The 18,275-nt window shown below is 42.1% G+C and overlaps 1 protein-coding gene across 2 annotated transcripts in view; it reads right to left on the reverse strand.

The window, feature by feature from the left end:
* The window catches only part of ABHD5 (abhydrolase domain containing 5, lysophosphatidic acid acyltransferase), a 42,334-nt gene extending 37,604 nt beyond the window's left edge, over window positions 1-4,730 (reverse strand). For both annotated transcript variants that reach the window (XM_050938495.1, XM_050938496.1), the window contains exon 1: window positions 4,603-4,730. In XM_050938495.1, the coding sequence (XP_050794452.1) occupies window positions 4,603-4,718 (116 nt within the window). In that variant the 5' untranslated portion in view covers window positions 4,719-4,730. The remainder of the gene's footprint in view (window positions 1-4,602) is intronic.
* Between the last annotated feature and the right edge of the window lie 13,545 nt (window positions 4,731-18,275).

Raw genomic sequence — 18,275 nt, forward strand, 5'->3', positions numbered from 1 at the left:
CCCCTGTTATTCAAGATTTTAAACATGATTCAAGAGTTAACAGATGACTATCATCTTCCTCTCCCCACCTGGACACTTTATTGAGAAGGGAGAGACTAAAGCCCAGATGATTGACTGGCCAAGCAAGCTGGTGGAGGATTTCTGCCACAACTCAGCAGGGACTCAGACAACTAGTCATGGAGAACAGGATCCTCCACCTGACATAATGGTAGGACTTTAAAAGTATGCAATCCCTGTAATCTCACCCTGACTTTATACCTCTGTGCACAAACGTACCATGCTGGCACGGAGTACTGAGTGTGGTATATTTGATTATTAAAGACATACTTCACTTGAATTTTTTTTTTATTGACAAATTTTTGAAAGTATGTGAATATTTTCTTTTTACTACTGCACTCACTAGAGAATTACTGAAGGGTGGGGGAAGAAGGGCAGTCTACCCTTTATGCCTTCCGCAACCCTGTGGGGGAGCCTGGGGGTTGCCCTTCCGTCCACTAAGCCCATGATTGGGCTTGAGAAGGGAGGGAGGAGAAAACCTCTAGCCCAGCAGTGTCTACCTTGCAGTACTTGAGGGAGACTTAAGAATAGAATATTTGATTACAAATTCAAAGTGTAACATGCCCTGCAGTTTTTAAACTGGATATTCAAGTTACACTCATCACTACAGGGAGGAGGTATTAAGTACTGCCTTCCACTGCTCCACCTACAGCTCAGGGAGGAGCTGTGATGTGAGCCCAGAATGCTCTTAGCAGCTGCTGTCCCTTTCCTCCTGTAACTGTTGAGCAATTCAGCTGCTCTGTTGACTGCTTCTCTGCAAGCCTGAAGGGCAACAGGATAGAAGAAGTTTGATTGGCTCTGCCTGAGCCTAGAGTAGGGATGGCCAAACTGTGGCTCCGGAGCCACTTACGGCTCTTCAGAAGTTAATATGTGGCTCCTTGTATAGGCACCAACTCCAGGGCTGGAGCTACAGGTGCCAACTTTCCAATGTGCCAGGCGGGAGAGCTCACTGCACAACCCCCTGGCTCTGCCACAGGCCCTACCCCCACTCCACCCCTTCCCACCCCATCTCCTGAGCCTGCCGTGCCCTCACTTCTCCCCCTCTCCCCCCAGAGCCTCCTGCACACCACGAAACAGCTATCGGGAGGTGCAGGGAGGGAGGGCAAGGCGCTGATCGGCAGGGCTGCCGGTGGATGGGAGAGCTGCTGCCATATTACTGTGGCTCTTTGGCAATGTACATTAGTAAATTCTGGCTCCTTCTCAGGCTCAGGTTGGCCATCCCTGGCCTAGAAGAACATCTAAGCAAGGACGGCTCAGTTCCCCTCCACTACATGGCCACTGAAGGCAGCTCAGGAAAGGGGAAAAAGAGAAACCAAGAATCAACTACTCCTTATGGATCCCTGGTCTCTGCCTCAACCCCTGCATAGACTAAAGGAGAATCTCTAGCATTGGCTTAAGTGGTACAAGGAGAGCAGTACAGAGAGAATCCATCTCCAGTACTGACTGCAGCAAATAATCTGTTCACCGCTCAGACTGAAAAGGCTGGATATCACTCTTCTAGTGCCTATTTTTGTTAATCATTCCTCCCAGGGAAGTTTCTAGATGGGAGGCCTCCATCTGCAGGGATGTGGAATACACTATCATGATCAACTCTCCTCTCCTCTCAGCTGCAGGGAAGGGGCGAGGAGACAGCCTCCTAACAGTGTCTCCATTGTGGCTCTACCCCATTGTGGCAGAGAAAAGACACCTTCTCAGTGAAAGCCGCAGTGCTCCCCTTCCCAAATCTATGCAGAGGAAGGGAAACTTCATAAAAACATGCTTCTAGAGTGGCTGAAATAAAGCTTATTTGTGAGTTTTGAGGACAATACATGAATATGATGCAAGTGCATGACACCAGAGAGTGAAAGTGATGATCGACATAGAAAGGCAATTGCCTATACACAAACTCCTATCAATGTAAAAGGCCAAACTGAAAAAGAGGTGGGAAATTTCCTTTAGTTTGTGTGTAACAGCACACTGGGCATTGAAGTAAAAGTGTACCTCCCAGTGCACCTGTTTTTGCCCTTGTTCCCTTTAAAACTGGAAGCCTCTGCTAGTTCTATGACTTACAAGAAGCTACATAAAAGTCTTATAAAGTTTTAGGGAGGGAGCAGACAGGAGAGACCCTGGGTCATGGAGGAACATAGATGCATAGAGCTCTTTACTATCAGGTAGAAAGCTTGAGAGGAAGACATTTTAAGGGAGAGAGGGAGGGAGCAAGCCTCAGCTGATGGTGAGTGACAAGGGAGTCAAGAGCTAAGACAAGACCCTGCAGGGCAGTGACACTGTTTTGAGGTGATTTGTTCTGAATCTTCATTTCTAAGTTAAAGAAAAACTGAGCAAAGGAACTGTAACTGTGCAGATATTTGGAGTATGATTTCATTACCCTACCTGCTTATGCTTTGTTTTAAATTTTAAGGTGTGAGTCAGTCAAACACTCAGACAAATCTGCAGTTGACAGTGTCTGTGTAAAGAGCAAGTCAATTATTACGAATGTTATGCAGTACAGTACCCTGAGTGTCTTACTGGAAGTGCTTCATGAGTTCAAACCTACTGAATTCATCAACGTAGATTTTAAAACTACATTCACTCTGAGACTGTAAAAAGTCTATCATCTCCAACAACATGTCTCACGAGTGAAAACCCAAACTCAGAAAAGTCTCAAAGGATAATGGAAAAACAGTTATGAATCCTGAAGTTGCAATGTTTCCTACAAAATAGTTGAATATATTATTCCAAGGCACTCTTAGTATTAACTAGTTGCTGCAAGTCATTCCATCTAATTTCATCAAAAACACCACCCAAAGTTATTTTAGAGAAAGTTACCACTTATCTTAAAGACAAAACAGTTTTCAATCCTTGAAACTTTCCCCCACATCTATGCAAACTGAGCAGTACTTAGTGATTTTATATGGAACGCTGACAAACTTTCTAGACACTTTGTTCCACACTGACAATCCAAATATATTTAGTTTTATCTTCAGATTAGACTATGGATTACAGCTGTATGATTTAGCGTGTTTTGATTAATAGATTTTGTAGTGATCACTACACTCTCCAGAATGCTCATTTTGCCAGATTTCAGCTAGTTGAACTTGTTATGTAACTAGGTGAATTACTATCTGATGTATTTGTTCTTAAAAAGATTAAACTTTAGATTTTTCCTTTATATACACTTAATATGTCACCTGTCATTTAGAACTGTATCCAATCTGCTATTTTAATAGCATGTAGGTATTTCTCTACCAAGCCAATTTTAAATCTGAAAGTAATTAGTGTAATTCACTAGTTTATACAACTTACATTTTCTTTAGCTCTAATCAGGCTTGTTCACCTTGAAAGGATGACCAAGCTTTAAGACTGGCCAATATTAAGAATGCAGTAATGCAAATACTCTGTGCTAACTGTTCAAAGCACTAGCATTTCACCACTGTCCATGCACTTTTTGATGTACAAAAAGGAGACTTAAGATTTCGTTTTCAAAAGTGACTAGTGATTTTGGATGCCCAATCTGAAAGGCCTTAAAAGGGCTTGATTTTCAGAGGGTGGATGCTGAGCACTTTCTGAAAATCACACCCCCTTTAAAAGATGTCATGTTGGGCACCCATAATCAATAATCCCTTATGAAAATTTAGACCATTTTTTCCTACCCCAAGGACTTTATATTAAGAACACGATCCTGAAATGTGCTGTGTGATGACAAAAGTTGAGGGTATTCAACACTATCAAAGAAGCACTTAACATGCCAAGTTAAGCAACTAATGCAGTTTAGAGTCAATGCAGTGAACAAGTTTGAGAGGATGAAGCATGGATATTTTAAGACTCACTTGGTAAATCATCAACTGGAGGCTTCATAGATTGTGTATTTTAAGAAGAATGTTATAGGGTGTTATAGCTGTGTTAATCCCACGGCATCAGCGAGACAGGGTGGGTGAGATAATATCTTTTATTCACTCGAAATCTCTCCAACAGAAGTTAGTCCAATAAAAGGTTACCTTACCCACCTTGTCTCTCTCTAAAGGATAGGGAGGTTTGTTTGGCACACAAACTACAATGGAGGGGAAGATAGTTTCAAACACAAGGTGCAGCATTGTAAAAAGTGTGAACACAATGATTAAGTCATTCTGAAGGGCTGCCTGGGAAGAGAAAGAAAAGTAGCAGAAATATGGGTCAGGCCAATTTGCACAGTGGTTTAAAGGGGCTGTGTTCCAAGTTGATGCTGAAGGGAAGTGGAAGTCAGTGGAGAGATGGAGCGCCAGAGACAGAAGAGGAAAATGATTGTTTAGCAACAGCCGTTTGTATAGGCGGGAGGAGACGAGAGATGTGAGTAGACCGGGAGAGAGGAAGTGGCTGTAGCTGAAGCAAAAGACATCAGTGGTTTTGCAGTACGAACATGGAGGAAGTGAAACACAAAAAACCTACAGCAGCTGGGATGTGAGGATCCGCTCTAGGGTGGTGCTGGAGGGGGGGGGGGGGGGTTATGCGGCTTGGCAGGTGTACATAGGCCGGGGGGGGGGTCCCCCAACTGCTGCCCCGTCTCCCCGTCCCCTCCCACCCCGCGCTCACCCTTCGCTCGAGGCCTCCAGGGGCCCATCCTCGGCCATGGCGGGGGCTCGGCGGCCGCGAGCTGGTGCCGGGGAGGCGGCAGCGAGTGACAGCGCGAGGGCGACACGACCAGCCATCACGGGACCCGCCCGCCGCGTCATCCCGGCCGGGCCGCCCCACCACAGAGCGCGCGGCTAGAGCGTCCCGGGGACTCGCCCCTCCCTGGGCGGGCCAGGGGAATGGGCTGCGCGCGGCTGAGCTGGAGCTCGCGCGCTGTGGGCGGAGGGTGCCGCGAGCGCCTTCCAGTGATCTCGAGCGTGGCTCTGGATGTTATAGCATTTTCTGGTTTCATTTTGTTAAGAACCACCATGCCTATTGTGCTTCCATTTGGGACCATTAGAAGAATATGGATGAGGATTAGTGCCTCATTAAATCAAGAAGAAAATGTCTAAAAAGATATTCAGGAAAAAGTATTTAAAAGTATTGGTTGCACAAAATACTGTGGCCATAGTGATACATAATACATACTACACAATGTATGTGTGTAAATATGACACATTCACATGCACCATAGATGTGCAAATATAAATATGCATATTTATTTAGATTTAAATAATAAGATGTCTAGTACAAGGCTCTAGGCAGCCTTACATAACTGATTAGTACTACAGAAACCCTCCAGCAGCATTAAAATCATTTAAACTGGAATTATGCTAACCAAGCACCTACAGGAATACTCCCTTCCACCACCTTCATCTCTCTGGGAAGCATACTCTCAGCCTTCTCCAAAAACCCTACCAAACAGATGATTTGCAGTATGCCTAGATGATCTCCAAATCTGGCCTATTTTTGACCAAAATGAGGGACCAAGAGCCCTGTGCAGAAAATGGAGCAGGCTACATGGAACAAAGGATTAAAAGCTGACCTGGTGCCTATAAACCAGCCAATAGTTTCTAGTACAGAGGTAGGGAACCTGAGCACGCAAGCTGATTTTCAGCAGCACTCAAACACTGCCCAGGTACTGCCCACTGGTCTGAGGGGCTCTGCATTTTAATTTAATTTAAATGAAGCTTAACATTTTAAAAACCTTATTTACTTGACATACAACAATAGTTTAGTTATATATTATAGACTTTTAGAAAGAGACCTAAAAATGTTAAAATATATTACTGGCATGCAAAACCTTAAATTAGAGTGAATAAATGAAGACTCAGCACACCGCTTCTGAAAGGTTGCCAACCCCTGTTCTAGTACTTAGGAAGTGAGCAGGTAGAAGGATGGGAACATACAGGACCCAGGAATTGTGAGATGGCATCGGGGGTCTAGCTAGGACAATCTAAACAAAGGTCAGCTACACATACTTAAAATGCATCTTTATTGCAAAGAGGGCGGGTAGGAACATGCCTTAAAGTGAACATACTTTAGCCCATACTTCCAGTCATGCATGCAACCACAGAATTGAGGCTTTTATAAGCATCTGTTTAAGGGTTTTGTGCGTAGATGGTAGCAGTTTGGGGTTAAAACAAGCACAAAGTAAGCCTGCAGAAAACACCCTTTAAGCACCAACCTCTATTATAATGAGTGGGATCCAGCTCAAATACCTCTGCTTACCACAGGTGTGGTAGCATTGCACAAGAGTGAGGGAATCTCTCAGGAGGATGGGTCATGAGCCATTTAGGGATTTATAGGTCAGAGCACACACCCTTAAGTGCTTACCCAGATCAGTAAGAAAGCTGCTGCTTTTTGCACCAGCTTGTTCCCAAATGATTTTCAGATGTAGCCACATGTAGAGCATGTTGCAGCACTAGCAGCAGTCTAATTTTGAGACAACAAAAGCATGGGTAACACAGTGAAAATGTCTATATCTAAAAAGAAGGGTTATGGCACCCTAGCTAGACACAGATGGTAAAAAGCACCAACAGGGGGTCTATGCATACACACACACACACATATATATATATATATATATATATATATATATAAATATTTTCACTTGGCTATTATTTATGTTAATCAAATAAAGAGGCAAAAGCTTATAGATCAGGAAATATCAGTGAAAAGCTATTAGAGCCCCTTACATACACAGCCCCAAGCTGATTCCTGGGGATGCAGCAGCACCAGACTGAGGTATTAATTCCCTCACAAGAAAAAGCATTCTCCAGCATGTTTACTAGAGGCCAGGAGAGGCAACAGCAACCTGGCAGCTTAGAATTAGATTTTTGGGCTAGTTTTGTTTTTTAAAGTAAACTCTGACAATTATTACATGTGTAATTGGAAAAGTATTGAACTCTGACCATAATAATGATTAACTAGCTTTTATATTGTGCTTTGCATTTTCAAAGTGCCACACAAGCATTAATTTAATCCAACACCTGTACACTAAGTTTCACCTTCCTCATGTGGAGGTGAATAATTAGGGGGAGGAAGAGGCTTATTATTAGGCATTACACAACCAGGGCCGGCTTTAGCCATTTCGCCGCCCCAAGCACGGCAGCACGCCGCGGGGGGGCGCTCTGCCGCTCACGCGGCTCTAGTGGATCTCCCAGAGATGTGGCTGCGGAGGGTCCGCTGGTCCCGCAGCTCCGGTGGACCTCCCGCAGGAGCCGCCTGCCGCCCTCCCGGCAACCGGCAGAGCACCCCCCCGGGCATGCCACCTCAAGCACCTGCTTGGCATGCTGGGGCTGGAGCCAGCCCTGTATACAACCATAAAAGCAAAACAACAGTTTTAATATTAAACCTAATTATTATTAAACTTACATAAACATTGTACCTGAAGTCAGGCAGCATGATTCAGTGAGTAGGAAGCAGGGTTCAGAAGTCTTAGCTTCTATTTTCAGCTAGTATGGTATAGGGCAAGTCTTCGTACTTTACTTGGTATTGGTGACAACAGATTATATCTGACCAGGTTATAATCAAGATTATTGTTTGTATAGCACTCTGAAATCATTGGATGAAAGCAGCTATACAGCACAAGTGTATAGTATGTACTTGGTAGCAAATGCAGTAGTCAAGGTCACAGAATAGTTTTAGTCAAGGTTTTATTTGAGGTACCTTAAAATGGCATATTAAATTAGTACTTTTCTTTGGAGGATACCTGGTTGTGCTGTGGAAACTTTTATTTAAATAAAAAAATTAAGTATCTAGACTTTACAATTATGAAGATATGTGAACAGAGTATAAATGGACATAAGTGATGTCTGCCTGCATCTACAGACAACCAAAAATGAACTCTGCCTGCTGCGAGTTGTTTCTCATCATTTAAATGGTAAATTAAGTCTAAAGCCTAATTATGATCATTTAGGTCCTGATCTTGCAACACATGTGTAATCTCATTGACTTCAATAATTTCTACACACATGCACACAGAGGAACTTCAGTGGAATGATTCATGCTTAAAGTCAAGCATGTATGTAAGTGTTTGCTAGTTTGGAGCCTTAATTGTTAACATTAACTATTTCATTTATCTCTAGATAGCCCCCCTTGCTGTAGTGTCTGAATGCTTTCCATGTGTTAGTCTTCCCCAGTATCTAGGAGAAATAGTTTTATTAGTTTATTAGGTAGGCTTGGCAGAATTCAGTTTTTATTTTTTATAATTTTGACTAATGTGTGTTTATTTTGGGGCATTTTTACTTTAATTTAAATTTCCATAGTTGCAGGAAATTATGGGGGGGAGTTGAGACAGTGGGGGGCGAAATCAGGCAATAATTATTTAATGACAGTATATGTTGAGATTCAAAATGTTGAAGCTTTAAAAACATTTAACACGCAAATTTTCAACATCACATGTCAAAATACACAAAGTAAATATTCTTAAATAAAGCTCTAAAGTTCTCAAGTAGCATTTATTACTTTGTCTATCTGTAAATTTTGATTATCAAGGGAAATGTTTTTGTCAGTTTGCATGGGTGCAGTGAAATCCGTGTTGATTGACTTTTACTGATAAAAATCTAATCCTTACAAGCCTACTTATAGTTTTGGTTGTTTATCTGCCTGTTTGTATTTTTATGGATTGGTGAGTGGATGTGACCCTAACAGCACCTGAATGCAAGAGGGCAAAAGGGCTCACTGGTATCTGGTAGTGACTTTCCACTGATCTGACCAGTTCAGTGTACCCAGATCATTGATGTCATAAATTGTACATGATGTGTCATGAAAGGTATCACTGGAAAACTAATAACACACTGATGATTAATATTCTTGTGTGATTTACGTGAAGTAAACACCCAAGCAAACATAATAGGAAAGAAATGTGGAACTAAAATATGTTTACCGGACAAGTCTGGGGAACAGGTAAACAGGTTTTTCTCAGACAAAGGACAAGCCCATGCCTCCAGTCAGGTGTCGTCAGAATCAATTAGAAACCACATGTCAGGTGGCCATTCATTTGCATTGGAGGGGCAGGAACAAACCAATCGGCAATTTACCAAACACCAGTGGGGAAGAAATCAGCAGGGAACTTCTTTCACCACCAGACTCCATGTCTGCTTTCTCACAACTTGAATGAACTTTATTTTGTGGGGGTAACCTTCAGAAGAATCCATTTCAAACGTTCGCTGGACTATAAATGAGAGGGGCAAAGAACCCCAAGTTAACTTTCTCCTAGAAAGACAAGAGGAATCAGCATCATGTGCTTCTGTGGAAGGTCCTGACTGAGAGACAGTCAGGCATGACCATTTTAAACAAAGATTGTACATTTTATTGTTTCATCTATCACTTCAAAAGAGGAATTTTAACTACTGCTTCAGTTAGCCTGAATGGAAGGTGCTATCATGTCCACCAGTTTCACTGAGATCTGTGATGACCCATAGATCAAATATACACCCTCATGGAGGTGCCCACCCTCTAGCATAACATTGTGTACAGTATTTTAATACTTTGTTTAAAATACACATTTAGGGACTCCTATCTGATCTCTTGACTTTCTTTCTGATTATGCTGTGAATGGGGAAAGCTGCTCCACTTAAAGAGATGGCAGTAGCTCTAAGAAGTTCTATAATCAAAATGAGTATGTAGACATATGTGAGCAAGATTCAACAAGTAAGGATTAGTTGACATATGTACTTCCTCAGTAGGGGGATCAGATATCTCCTGGTTCCTGCACTCCAGGCAGAAGCATTACTCAGTCTTAACAAGGTTGGGGCTCAGCCAGCTAGCCCTCATCAACTCCTCCTCTTTCACACAGTGAATAAGTCACTGAACTGCACCAGCTTGATCCAATGAATCAAATATAGAACTGGGTGGCATGTACGTCCTGTGACATGTAATTGTCCAGTCTCCTGAGCATTCTAATACTTTGGTCTCATTTCAGTTGTTGGGTTTAATACGCAGGTGCTGGTTTAGTGTTGGTGGCCTATGACTACAGGAGGGCAGACTCGATGCTTTAGTGGTCCCTTCTGGCCTTAATCTATGATTTCAACACAATCCACACTTCACTAAGGGCACTATACCTCATCATTGATGTGGATGGGAGATTTGACACTGATGGTAGTGAAAGCAGGAGTAGGTGTAGGCTCAAATTCTCCAAGGGTATTTAGTTGCCTCATTACCACTGATTTTAGTTAGAAGCCTAAAAGCTTTTGAAGATCTGGGCCTAAACCAAGGATCAGGGAAGTCAGAAGGAGTCTTTCATTGGTTTTGGAACAAGCTCTTACCACCTCACAGCCTCATTCATATTGGGTAAAATTCACTCCACTCACATGAAACTCAAGTTCTCAGTGTAACCATATTTATTAACCCCTCTCCATAAGAATGACCATACAGTACTCCTGGGGGAATTGTGTGCCGCTGGATGCGCACAGAATTCATGTCTGCTGCAGATTTTTTTGCTTCCCTGCAGAAAAATGAATTCTGACAGGGAAGCAAAAGGAAGCTGCAAGAGCGGTCACATGCCCCTCCTAGGCAGGGTGGGCACATCTGTTTGGGCATCTGGAGTAGATGGGGGAGACGTAAATCATCACCGGAGGAGTAGGGTTGGGTAGGGCGAAGCTTGTGAGCGAGTGAGAGACTCTGGCCCTCTCGCTTGCTATCACAGTGCACCCTGCATGGAGAGGCAGGGCGTTGGAGTGTTTCTGAGGAGGTAGGTGTGGGGCAAGCTCTGTCCCCTCAGCCAGAGCAGAATGTATCAGCCTGCCTACTTAGTGAATTGTTCACATTATTCTTAACGAATTCCCCCATGAGTATAAAACAGGTGAAAAAGTTTTAAGGCTCCTTTAGATTGCCAGAATGGTGTAAAGGAGTCTTATTGTAAATGCCAGTATGGCCTTATAAATGCTTATGGTGTTTTAGTGATTAAAACTGGTCTAAATTTTTGGACTGGAAAATTTTCCTATCAAAATGTGCTCCATGTACTGTTTGTTACTGACATTTCTGAAGATGTTCAGTAACCAATATAAATTGTAAGTTTGATTCCCCAGCCCTCACTTGCTCTTCAGTTGTTTATGACGTAATACTGAGCATATGACTATATTTGTTGACTAATAACTAGAAATAAAGGATCAAATTTAGCTACATTACTGTTAGACAAAAGGGGATTTGTTGATTTCCTCCAGTGCTCGCACACTTCCATTCTCCATGCAGCTCAGCAGTCCACCTGAATCCCTGCCGGTGTTATTTCTTCCTCCAAAAGAGTGTCAGTCATCTGCTGCATTTTTTTTTAAACACACTTACACTGTTGGCCTTCACAGTATCCCTGGCAATGAGTTGCACAGGTTTCCTGTGCTCTATGTGTTTGTTTGGTTTAAACCTGCTGCCTGTTAACTTCATTGGGTGATCCCTGGTTCTTGTTAGGCAAGCGTTATTTACCCCTTCACATATTCACATTCTCCATATCGTTCATGATTTTATAGACCTTTATCATATTTCCCCTCCCCTTAGTCATCTCTTTTCTAAGATGAACAGGCCCAGTCTTTTTAATCTCTCCTTGTATGGAAGCTGTTCCATACTCCTAATCCTTTTTGTTGCCCTTCTCTGTACTTCTTCCAATTCTAATATATGTTTTTTGAGATGCGGGGGGAGAAGGTAGGGGCTAGAACTACACACAGTATTCAAGACAGGGGCATCACATGAATTTATATAGTGGCATTATGACATTTTCTGTCTTATTATCTATCCCTTTCCTAACGGATCCTAACTTTCTTAGCTTTTTTGACTGAATTTCATCAGTCATTTTGTTGCCCAATCATCCAGTTTAGTGAGATTCCTTTGAAACTCTTCACAGTTTGCTTTGGACTTGGCAAAGATTACCGATGATAAAATATTATTCATCTTACTGTTTGCCCTCTTTTCCAGATCATTTATGAAAATGTTGAACAACACAGGTCCCAGTATAGATTCTTGGGAGACCCCATAGGTGTTGGAACTAGGGATGCTGAGGATGCTACCACACCCCCTGGCTTGAAGTGGTTTCCATCATATACAGGGTTTACAGTTTGGAATAAAAGCTCTTCAAACTAAGTTTGAAACATTTGTGTATAAATTATGCTCTGTTTCAAATAAGATTTTAGAATAACACACTCCAGATGTAGAAGACAAAGTCAATTAACTTAATGACAAGATTAAAGATTTTGCTGTACAGAAAGATAGTACTAATGTTCTAAGTGGACCACTTAGCAGTATGAAAGATAAATTAGAATTTATGGAAAATGTAATTAAATCTACAAATATGTGGTCTTTAGTATTTCTGAATTGATGGCTATTGAAGATCTATCAGTAAAAGTTTAAATTTTTATTTTATTGATTGCAGCTGATCTTCCTTTGGTCACACACAGTATATAACAGACCCTTGAAAAAAATTCTTTATTTTTGCAAAATACTTCTACACTAACTAGAACTACTATAGTCATTTTTTGCAACAGTAACAAAAATAAGATAATGAGAAAGAAAGTCTGGAAAGCAAAATGTTCATGTGCTGTTTGGTAGAAAATAAAATTTCTGTTTTTAACTTGATAACTCTAAAATATAATTGATGATAACTATAATTAAAGTTTTAAAACTTTTTATACAAATACTAGCTAAAAGTTGCCCATTATTTTATGTACACTTAACCAATTTGATGTGCTCATTTCTGTGAGATTTTCTTGCAAGATTTGATATAGTTTTTAAAAAAGTATACTCTAGAAGAATAAAATAAAGCAACCTTTACCAAACCATCTCCTTTCACCAGTAAGATTTATTACAGCCAGTGAGAACTACAATTTGGGGAATTCTGGATGTAAGTCAGTATGAATAGCCGGACTGTAATATACTTGCTTTTTGGGTCCAATCCTATGAGATAGAGTCCCACCTAAGAGGTGCAGAATATCCTCTTCTCTATTGAACTCAGTGAGAAAACACAGAACCTTCTAGGAGGTACTCACCTTTTTGCAGGATTAGGCACTTCATGCTTTGTTGCCCATTAAAGGCCATTAGATGTTGCCCATTAGAGGCCAATTTACAGAGTGGATAAGGAATCTATTAGGATTTAAATGGTAAAGCTTTCTTTTTTTTTTTTTTTAATAGCTGAAAAATGAGAGATCTAGTCACAGCTCACCACTGGGGATTATTTATATAATAATTACCTTTTGATTGCAGTATATGGGTTTGTTACAATATTTCAACTCCTGGTGTAGCCCTCTTCTAGTGCACCCCTTGTCCTTAAGAGTAAAAGGGTATGTTATGTCTACACTGCAATTAGACACCTGTGATTGGCTCATGCCAGCTGATTCAGGCTCGTGGGGCTCAGGCTAAGAGGCTGTTTGATAGTGGTGTAGATGTTTGACTCAGGCTACAGCCCACACTTTGGGACCCTCGCATCTTGCAGAATCCTAGAGCCCTGGCTCCGGTCTGAGTCTGAACATCTACACCACAATTAAACAGCTCCTTAGCCTGAGCCAGGGGCTTTTAATTGCAGTATAGACATGCCCAAAGAGGCCACTTGCTTTTCCCTTCTAAGCAACTCTCTGCCCCACCACAGGACCATTGGGTTAATGGCACACCTCAGATTGTTGATCTATAGAATGCATAGTGCCTCCATCTAGTGGTCAGGTGAATATATGCTTATATACAATCTGATACATAGGACATTAACAATATATTTTAATAGGAGTCAAGAGGGATAAGTAGGAACCATGGATAAAAGGAAAGGTCAGGGAAATCAAGGGGAACAGAGATACCAAAGTGTTAACTCCAGAACAATAATCTAACACCCCTTCCCTCAAATAATCACATCTTTTCCAATAATTAAATACAGTCTGAATTCTACAAACAGAATATAAAAGAAAAGAGGGTCCAACCCTAAAGTCTACCCACAGATCTCAGTTGGTCAGTATGTACACACTGTCAGTTGTGTTAGAGCTCTTTAGACTGATTAAAGAAAAGTAAACGTGCAGTTGTTTTTATGTCAGAGCCCTGACCATCATTTGGGTGCTGACGCTATCCTTCACCTCTCTGTAATTCCTTTGCCTGTCTTTACACCGTACTTAATTGAGTCTCTTAGACAAGGTCTTGAATGACCTCTGCGTATTTCCGTAAGAGTAGAGTGAAAATACTTACTGGGTATATCTACACTGGAGCTGGAGGTATAAATTCCAGCTTGAGTAGATGTACCTGTCTGATCCAGCTACCATGCTAAAAATAGAATGTAGCTGCAGCTGCATGATGGGCTAGCCATTCCAATTATGTACCCATCTAGGTATATGTCCTCAAAGTCAGAATGGAATTTACACCTCCAGCCAAAGTATAGACACACCCAGTATTGGTACAGTAACATACTGTGAGGCAGATTACTCCCTGGACTGGAGAGCAGGTCTCTGTGTTGCTCAAATAGTGATCCTCCCTTGACATCCTGTGCTAGGGAGGTCTAGTAAGTGAGGCTGGCATTCTATCTGTTCCTTCTGGATAGTAACACTGGTCTACAATTTTTGAGAAGTCGTCTGCTTCAGAGATAAAATGTGATATTTATTATGTATTTTGATGTGCTGAATTCAAATATGACAATTAAAACAACTGGCTACTGTTTCTAAGATATTTAAGTTTTTACATTTTATGTCTATGTATATTGTGTGGATAGTATTGGTTTAATCATAAATTGTAAACCTAGATCTTTTCATGTGTTTATGGTTGCTTTACATGATAATATTTCACCTGTCCTGTTTATGTAACACTTTAAAAATCAGCAAAAGGGTTATATAAATAAAATTTATTATGAAACAAAAGGCAAAAAACTATTATGTATATAGTTTAGTCCTATTCAGTGTCTACTTGGCGCTTCCTGGCTTGTCTCTGGTATTCATTAAATGGAGCATCTCTTGTCCCTGTCCAGCAATAGTCTGCAAGTATTGATGGGCTCCATTTGCCCTGATAGCCTGCCAGGAGATTCCACTGCGGTAGTCTGGAGCCCAACATCTCTGCCTTACTCTTGGGTAGTTCCAAATCCCTGACAAGGTCATTCAGTTCACCTTGTGTTATGAGGTGTGGTTCAGAGGAGGAGGATGGGAGAAAATGTGGGTCCTGTGACACTGATGGTTCAGGACCAGAAGTTTCATCCTCTTCCTCTTCCTCGTCTGACTCAAGTGAGAATGATTCTGGTGCATCAGGAACCAGCAGTCCTTCTCCGTGGGGTACTGGGCGTATAGCTGATGGAATGTTTGGATAATGCACAGTTCACTTTTTCTTCTTTGACACACGTTTCCCAACTGGAGGCACCATGCAGAAGTAACAATTGCTGGTATGATCTGTTGGCTCTCTCCAAATCGTTGGCACTGCAAAAGGCATAGATTTCCTTTTTCTGTTCAACCACCGGCGAAGATTTGTTGCACAAGTGTTGCAGCATATGTGTGGGGCCCACCTCTTGTCCTGATCTCCAATTTTGCAGCCAAAATAAAGGTGATAGGCTTTCTTAACCAGAGTGGTTATACTGCGCTTTTGTGATGCAAAAGTCACTTCACCACAAACATAGCAGAAGTTATCTGCACTGTTCACACAAGTACGAGGCATCTCTGCTCACTTTGGCTAAACAGAAATGTGTCCCTTTGCAAAATCAACCACTGACAAATAAGAGAGCACGACACTGTATGATTTCTAGAGCTGATATAGGGCAATTTGTTCGGCAGAGTGATGTAAGCTTCGTTATGATTGCATCATCCATGACTTCTAGGAATAACATGATGCAATTCATATCATGTATGATGCAATACCAGCTTCAGATTGCATCATTCATTGTTTTGCCTAAAAAGCAAGTACTGTCCAAACCCAGTCATAGATTTATTCATAGATCCAGTCAAAGATGTATTTTAGTCATTTCTGGTTTAAATTGAGATCCCTTCCCTTTATAACTCACTTATCCTTCGCCATTCCCAAGTCAAGGGTTGTATATACTGACCCAATAGCATATCTTGAAAACTAGAGCCAATCAACAATTTTAAGCTTCATTTTCGTTCTCAGTGACCCAGAATTAGTAAAGTTGGACTACATTTATTTCAGAAGCATTTTGGCTGTAGAGCAGTGTAATCTGAGAGCTGCTTCCCTCCTCTCCCCTTTGTCCACACGTGGGCAGGTTGGCCTCCTCTCTTTCTGCTGGTTCTATGTTGTGGCTGGTGACTGCTTGAGTGAAGGGACAGACTTTTCTCTGCCCAATGCCTGCTATAGCCAAGCTGTTTTGGGAATAGCTGACTGAGGAGTTAAAAGGGATTTACCTTTTTTCTACCATGTAGAGAGCAACTGAACAACTTCACCTGTGTCTACTTCTGAAAGTAAACTCCCCTTCTTTCCCCCCAAACAATGTTTGGGCTAGATGCGCATAACTGGGAGTCTCAGCCATGTGCAGACATTTTTGGGTGCAGTTGGTTGACCAGGAGTATCAGTCACTCTCCTGTCCCAGCAACTTCCCCTCTTCTCTGGCCAAACACCCAGTGGGTCTCATGCACACACAATAGGTAGCCACTTTCCATTTCCCAGCCTCTGTTTCTGCACTGCTGTCTGTCTATGGGAGCTGCTTCTTGTAAACCCCTATAATATCAAGGAAAATACAACTGCTAGCATGTGAAAATTGGGCTACATATCACTGGAAAAGTAATTTCCTCTACAGCTATAATAAGATTCAGATTTGACCTAATGGTCTCTATGCTGTGATAATGAATGTAGATTCTATCCCGTCCTCTTCTACTGGCTTGCTGTATGACTGTGGGAAAGTCACTTTACCTGTTTGTGCCTCAGTTTCCTCATCAGTAGAATGAAGATAGTAATAAGTGTTTACCTTCTTTTGTAATGTACAGATGAAAAGTACTTATATAAGGCTCAACACATTGGTGTCCACTTAGAGACTGGGACCAGAAAAAGTTCTGATAAGCTAAACTTTCCCTCCCAGAGCAGGACCTAGGGTCAACAGCTCTTGTAATGTTTACCACATTGTAGCAACAGAGGAGAACCAAATCCTCTTTGTAACTATTTAAACTGTCTCTCTCATGTGTGAGATGGCTTAAACATGACGGTTGTTATCCTTAGCTACTGGCAACAATTCCTGCTTGTATGGAGTGACTCTTGCCAGTTCAGCCTTTATATTACATTTTCTTTTAATTGAGCCTTGACATATTGAAAGAATCCACTTTTACTAGGACTCAAGGAAAAAATTAGTAATTTTGATGTATCAGCAGAATTACATGCTTAATGACTGATTCTTTCTCATATGCCCAGAGTTAAACTGAATGCCAAATCTGGGGTCAGGAAATAGTTTTCTCTGGGCAAGGACCTTGCAATTTTTTTCTTTCTGTAACATTGGTACTCATCTGTTATGATCAAGTGTGTGTGTGTGTGTGTGTGTGTGTGTGTGTGTGTGTGTGTACTTCCCCCCCTCTCACCCCTATGGGTGGTATGTGTCTTCCTCAAACTCGGGTCAGTTTGAGGGTTCTGCGCAGTATCTTAGCTGTTCCTAGCACTGCACTCTTCTGGACAGAGAGCTCTGATGTTGTTCCTGGGATCTGTTGGAGCCACTCACCCAGCTTAGGAGTCACAGCCCCGAGTGCTCCTACCACCACTGGGACCACTTTGGCCTTCACTTTCCACATCCTCTCTAGTTCCTCTTTCAGGCCCTGGTACTTCTGCAGCTTCTCATACTCCTTCTTCCTGATGTTGCTGTCACTTGGCCCTGCTATATCTATCACCATCACTGTCTTCTGGTCCTTGTCTATTACCACGTCTGGTTGATTGGCCAGTACCTGCTTGTCCGTCTGGATCTGGAAGTCCCACAGAATCTTAGCCCTGCTATTCTCCACAACCTTCTGTGGAATCTCCCATCTGGTCTTGGGAGGATCTAGCCCATACGCTGTGCAGATGTTCCTGTACACAATGCCAGCCACTTGGTTGTGCCGTTCAGTGTATGCTGTTCCTGCCTGCATCTTACATCCTGCCACTATGTGTTGGACTGTCTCTGAGGCCTCTCTGCACAGTCTGCACCTTGGGTCCTCTCTAGTATGGTAGACCCCTGCTTCAATGTATCTGGTGCTCAGTGCCTGTTCCTGTGCTGCTATGATCAGTGCCTCAGTGCTGTCTTTTAGTCCAGCCCTTTCCAGCCACTGGTAGGATTTCCCAATGTCAGCCACCTCAGCTATCTGTCGATGGTACATCCCATGCAGGATCTTGTCTTGCCATGGCACTTCTTCTGCTTGGTCTTCCTCCCATGTCTGCTGCTGCCTCAGGCATTCTCTCAGCAGCTCATCTTTGGG

The sequence above is a fragment of the Gopherus flavomarginatus genome, chromosome 2 (assembly GCF_025201925.1).
Source record: "Gopherus flavomarginatus isolate rGopFla2 chromosome 2, rGopFla2.mat.asm, whole genome shotgun sequence".
NCBI classification, from domain to species: Eukaryota; Metazoa; Chordata; order Testudines; family Testudinidae; genus Gopherus; species Gopherus flavomarginatus.